The sequence below is a fragment of the Antechinus flavipes genome, chromosome X, assembly GCF_016432865.1.
Source record: "Antechinus flavipes isolate AdamAnt ecotype Samford, QLD, Australia chromosome X, AdamAnt_v2, whole genome shotgun sequence".
NCBI lineage: Eukaryota > Metazoa > Chordata > Mammalia > Dasyuromorphia > Dasyuridae > Antechinus > Antechinus flavipes.
Genome location: NC_067404.1, coordinates 25916671 through 25923088, shown reverse-complemented (window position 1 = coordinate 25923088; position 6418 = coordinate 25916671). Strand labels below are relative to the sequence as shown.

The 6418-nt window shown below is 43.2% G+C and overlaps 1 protein-coding gene across 1 annotated transcript; it reads left to right on the top strand.

Annotated features, from left to right (window-relative positions):
• Positions 1–535: 535 nt before the first annotated feature.
• SLITRK2 (SLIT and NTRK like family member 2) lies at positions 536–4071 on the top strand. Its single transcript, XM_051967785.1, has one exon. The coding sequence runs from the start codon at positions 823–825 to the stop codon at positions 3367–3369; it is 2547 nt and encodes an 848-aa protein (XP_051823745.1). The 5' UTR covers positions 536–822; the 3' UTR covers positions 3370–4071.
• Positions 4072–6418: the final 2347 nt, after the last annotated feature.

Here is a 6418-nt window from a genome sequence, read left to right as displayed (position 1 = left end):
CCAGCACTCCAGATCAAGCAAACCGTTCCGTCTGCAAGAAGCGGCGTCTTCTCCGGGTTGCTTCTCCCACCCAACGGTTTCTCTATTTGCACCCAAAATGCTAAACTCCGGGGCTACCGCAAAGGAGGGGAGTCTCATCTTCTCCTGATGTGTGAGTACCGCAGCCCTTTCCCTTCCGCGGTCCTTCCCATTTGGTCCTTCCCCCCCCCCCCCTTTCCTTTCCCATCCCTCCCCTTCCCCACCCCCTTGCGCAAGAGGGGAGAGCTAGAGAAAGAAAGAAGTAAAGCTATTTCGACTGCTGCTGCTACTGCTGCTGCTGCGAGACAGAGGAGCTGTCCGCGTCCCTTCCCCGGCTTTTCCCCCACCCCCACCCCCATTCCCGGAGGAGGAGGAGGAAAATAAGAGGAGGAGGAGAAGGAGGAGGAGGAGGAGGAGAAGGTGGAGGAGGAGGAGGAAGAGGGCGAGGGCGGCTTGGTTTAGTAAGACAACTCGGTTACTAATGACTCCGCTGGCAGCAGGGACCCGAGGGGAATCAGGTGCATGGCTGTATATTGCGGGGAGGGCAGACAGGCGGGCAGGAGGGCAGAGTGGAGGGCGATGAAACAGCTTCGCAAAGCGATTGTTTCGATTCGTGGTGTTGTCTCCCTGCGCCCCCTTCCTCCCCCATCCCTTTTCCTGGCCATTTTAATCGGGCTCCTTGTTTCTCTCTCCCCCACTCCTGATCCTGCTCCACTCCTCCTCCCCACTTCTCCCCTACCCTTCCAAACCCCCTTCTTAAAGGCTTGATTGTAGGTGCCGGAGCCAGATCGACTGTGCATAAAGATGCTGAACGGTGTTTGGTTGCTCAGTGTGTTAACCGTGGCCGGGATCTTCCAGACGGAGAGCCGCAAAACTGGCAAAGACATTTGTAAGATCCGCTGCTTGTGCGAAGAGAAGGAAAATGTACTGAATATTAACTGCGAAAACAAAGGCTTTACCACCGTGAGCTTGCTCCAGCCCCCCCAGTACCGGATCTACCAGCTTTTCCTCAATGGAAACTTACTGACCAGACTCTATCCTAATGAGTTCGTCAATTACTCCAACGCCGTGACTCTCCATTTGGGGAACAATGAGCTGCAAGAGATCCGAACTGGAGCGTTCAGTGGCCTGAAAACTCTCAAGCGACTCCACCTTAACAACAACAAACTGGAAGTTTTGAGGGAGGACACGTTCATGGGCCTGGAGAGTTTGGAGTACCTGCAAGCGGACTACAACTACATCAGTGCCATCGAGGCGGGAGCCTTCAGTAAGCTGAATAAGCTGAAGGTCCTGATTCTCAACGACAACCTCCTGCTGTCTCTCCCCAATAATGTGTTCCGCTTTGTTCTGCTGACCCACTTAGATCTGAGAGGGAATCGGCTGAAGATGATGCCCTTTGCCGGGGTCCTGGAACACATCGGAGGGATCATGGAAATTCAATTAGAGGAAAACCCGTGGAACTGCACTTGCGATTTACTTCCGCTGAAGGCTTGGCTCGATACCATAACCGTCTTTGTCGGAGAGATCGTCTGTGAAACTCCTTTTCGGCTGCATGGGAAAGACGTGACACAGTTGACCAGGCAGGACCTCTGTCCCAGGAAGAGTGCCAGCGATTCAAATCATAAAGTGAGCCACCCTTCCTTTTCTGACACCCACATGCAGAAGCTATCACCTACCCTTAATCCTGCTCTCACTCCTACACGGGCTCCCAAAGCCAGCCGGCCCCCCAAAACAAGAAACAGGCCCACGCCCAGGGTCACCGTGTCTAAAGACAGGCAGAGCTTTGGACCTATCATGGTGTACCAGACCAAGTCACCCGTCCCCCTCACCTGTCCCAGCAGCTGTGTCTGTACCTCCCAGAGCTCTGACAACGGGTTAAATGTCAACTGCCAAGAGAGGAAGTTCACCAATATCTCAGCCCTTCACCCCAAACCTACCAGTCCAAAGAAGCTTTATCTTACGGGGAACTATTTGCAAACCGTCTACAAAAATGACCTCCCAGAGTACAATTCTTTGGATTTGTTGCACCTTGGAAACAACCGGATTGCAGTCATTCAGGAGGGTGCTTTTACAAATCTAACTAGTTTACGGAGACTTTATTTGAATGGTAACTATCTGGAAATTCTTTATCCTTCTATGTTTGAGGGGCTGCAGAGTTTACAGTATCTCTATCTTGAGTATAACATCATTAAAGAGATTAAGCCTGATACCTTTGATGCACTGATTAGCTTGCAGCTGTTATTTCTGAATAACAACTTGCTGAGATCCTTACCGGATAATGTGTTTGGTGGCACTGCTCTCACCAGACTGAACCTGAGGAACAACCACTTCTCCCACTTGCCAGTGAAAGGGGTCCTGGATCAGCTGCCGGCTTTTATCCAGATTGATCTGCAAGAAAACCCCTGGGATTGTACCTGTGACATTATGGGCCTGAAAGACTGGACTGAGCATGCAAATTCCCCTGTCATCATTAATGAGATCACCTGTGAATCTCCAGCCAAACATGCAGGTGAGATCTTGAAATTTTTAGGGAGAGAAACCATCTGTCCAGACAACCCTGACTTATCAGATGCTACCATCTTATCTATGAGTCATAACACAGACACCCCAAGATCTCTTAGTGTGGCTCCTAGCTCATATCCAGAGCTACACACAGAAGTTCCGCTCTCTGTTTTAATCTTAGGGCTACTTGTGGTCTTTATCTTATCTGTCTGCTTTGGGGCAGGTTTATTTGTCTTTGTCCTCAAGCGGCGAAAGGGGGTACCCAGTGGACCCAGTAGTACCAACAATCTAGACATCAGTTCCTTCCAACTGCAGTATGGATCTTATAACGCTGACACCGCTGACAAGACCGAAGGCCACGTCTATAACTATATTCCTCCTCCTGTGGGCCAGATGTGCCAAAACCCCATTTACATGCAAAAGGAAGGTGACCCAGTAGCATACTACCGAAACCTCCAAGAGTTCAGCTATGGGAATCTGGACACCAAGAAGGAAGGGCCAACCACTCTGGCTTATACCATCAGTGCATCGGAATTGCTGGAGAAGCAATCCACTCCACGAGAGCCGGAGCTACTCTATCAAAATATTGCAGAGAGAGTGAAGGAACTCCCCAGCGCAGGGGTGGTCCACTATAACTTTTGCACCTTACCTAAGAGGCAGTTCGCACCTTCCTATGAATCCCGACGCCAAAATCAGGACAGACTGAACAAAACTGTTTTATACGGAACTCCCAGGAAATACTTTGCAGAGCAATCCAAACCCGAACATCCTTTGCTTCAGGCCAAGCAGCAAACAGAACCGGACTACCTCGAAGTTCTGGAGAAACAAACCGCGATCAGTCAGCTGTGAAGAGAGGGAAATAAAGAATGAAAGTATCAAGGGAGGCTGCCTGGGGAAGAAAGAAACAGCTGGAGATGGCCACATTCAGTGCATTGGCTTTTTGGTTTTTGTGGGGTGGGTGCAGTGAAGTTGGGGGAGATTTTTCTTTTCCAGGAATAACATGGAAACTTTGAAAAATCAGTGAAGGATGGGGGGAAAGCAAGCTTCTTGCTCTCAAAAGTTTTCCTCTTAAATTATTTCCACTTTTTAGGGGTTTGGTTTTTTTTTTTTTTCTTTTCTTTTCTTTTATTTTCTTTTTTTTTTTTTTTAAGCATCTTTAGTAACTATCCACTGAAAATGAATGTTGCTTCAATGGCTTTTTTCCCTTTTCATTTTACTTTTTGTTCTCCCCCCAATCTGTTCTGTTGTTGTTTCAGGGTACAGATGGGGAATGGGAGACTCTAGGAGGTCCAGAAGGGGCTAGGGAAAAAAAAATCTTTTAAAGAAGTGGATGCTGAATGTGTTATGCTGAAGATCTCCAAAGATCTTTTGGGACTGTCACTTCCTTTGTAAATAATAATATCTAGTATTTCTCTTTCAGTTGCCATGCAAAGTCACTGGGCGTCACCTCTTTTGTTAAAGTGCCTTTGCACTTTAAGTACATTACTTAAATGTTGCTTTTAGCTTTGATAAATTGAACCTATTTTAATGTGTTGTATTTTTGAAAGTAAAAAAAAAAGTAAAATAGATATATATACATATATATGTATATATATATACATATATATATATGTCAGCTGCATTCAATCAAAGGAGAATTTGCTTGATTTATAGGTAACCAGCCCTTCATTAAATGATTCTAGTTATAAGACTATAGATTTCATTGTAAAATATTTCTTTTCTTCTGGGTTTGTTTTAAGTGATTCATTGAAGTCAGCTAAGCAGACTTAGTGATAGACCAGAGGCACTCAACTGCCTTGACTGGGCTTACTATTTCATTAATAAAAGGTATAGAACATGCTAGTATAGAGAATTGAACAGTTAAGGTCCTTCCCTAAATCATTACCTTGCCAACACTAACATGGTCAGTAATGTTCAGTGCTTTTAGATTATTTTCCTAATTAAGAGAACATTACACAACTTGTAATATATTTTTTCTGCATTAAATTAGATATTTTTATACATTTAATGAAAGAGTCTGAATTTCTAACTTTTTAATTGAAATTAATATTTTTTCTGCCTATTGAGACATTTTCTATAAGCATACACCAGTAGAGGCCGCCACACACCTCATTTAATAAAGACATATGAGCCATTTAAATACCTTGAAGGAAGACTTTAAAGGTGAAATTCGAACTTGGGTCTCCAGACTTCCCAAGCAAGTTCTCTGCAGATTCCAAGGTAGCAGAGACAAATGTCAACATACCTTCCGATTCCCTTACCGACCAACATTTAGACTTCAAGAATTCTTCTTGGGTTATCATATTTAAATAGAAAGCAGTATTTTCCCATTGAGTTTATGAAGTCCTCCCAAGTTTATTGAAGCTTTAAAAGGGGTGCTATCTAACAATGTTATTGCATCTCCACATAGGGGAAGAATGACCGAAAATCAAGAAATTAAGCATTGTTTCTCTTTCACCTTTCCTTAGGTTTTACTTGAATTTTACCTTGTCATCCGAAGAAAGCATTTCCTTTCTCTCCTCTTCCCCCCCCCCCCAGTTGGGGCAGAGGAGAATATTAAAATAAGTTTGGTTCACCAAGTATATAAAACATTTATGAAGCCTTATTATTAGCCTGTAAATAATTTTTAGCTACAAACATGATTGTGAGATTTAAACAAACAGCCCTTATTTACAACAAAAATAGTTTTGTTTTGTCTATTGTAAATCCTTATGCAACTGGGATGGTGATCTGCATATAAAGTAGGCCAGCCTTTTCAATTCCTTATTAAAGCAATTGATGGAGAATGAAAGAAGCACACTGTTTCCTTTTCATAAATAGGTTACTGCACATAATAATCCTTTATTATCATGCAGAGATTGAAGTGGACTCTGATGACTTATTTTTAAAGCTTTAATATGACTAATAGTATATTGTCTGCCGCTCCGAAGACTTCCCAAGCAATCGAATTTCAATTATAAATGACTTAAGTCCGTATTCTTTTCATCGATATTTTACTAGTGGAAAACAGTTGCCTTTTTCAGAACTGAAAGGAGTCGTGTGTGGACAGAGCTTAGAACATGCAGTGAATCGCTTTTAATGAACAATGCAGTGTCTGAATACCATCCACCGTGACCAGCTCTCTTGTCCACTCTTTGTTTCGAAATCATAATTTCTATTCATGGCCATTAGATCAGGGTTAACACCGGAGGGCATTGAGGAACTAACTCTAGGAGAGTTGGTCTTCCGAAGGGTCTCCTTTCAGGGCAGAAAAGAGAAAACATGAATGCAGAGGGATTGCCTGGAAATCACCTCCTCCCCTTTGGGTGTGAAGTGCTGACATATGACAGCTTCAGCGGGGTCATTTATGGCTGTTGATCAGAATTTAGTGCTAGCTAGGACAAAAAAAAAAAAAAAAAAGATGGTCAGAGTAGGCATGCTGGAAAGTTTTTGCCAAGGCAAACGACCAGATCTGTTTTTCCTTGAACTTTTTCTTGAGTGTTAAACTGTGCGTGAGAACTGGGATGATCTGTACGATCTACTTTTAGTGCTCCCCATCTCTCTACCCCTAAGTAAATTTAATACACCTTTTATAACATTATTTTTTGATAAAAAAAGATAATAATTGGTAGCAATTTCAGATGCATTCTTCTAAAGAGACCTCCTAGAAGAACTCAATTTTATCCAAATCCCACTGAATAATGACGGCTTAATTTTTAATACTTATGCTTTCTAGGTTTGCACTTTATTATTAGCATAGTGTGATGAAATATTTCATCTTCCAACCTAATGGGATGCATCCTTTAAGTCATTTTTTTCATCACAGTCTTTCAAGTATATGTTGCATTCAGTTTCTATTTTTAGTTTAAAGTATGTTTGTGACATACTTTAAAGTCAAAATGAGCTTTTTTTTCTGAAG

What these genes read in the sequence shown, in the direction of transcription:
- SLITRK2 (XM_051967785.1), top strand. Translation starts at nt 823, where the DNA reads ATGCTGAACGGTGTTTGGTTGCTCAGTGTGTTAACCGTGGCCGGGATC.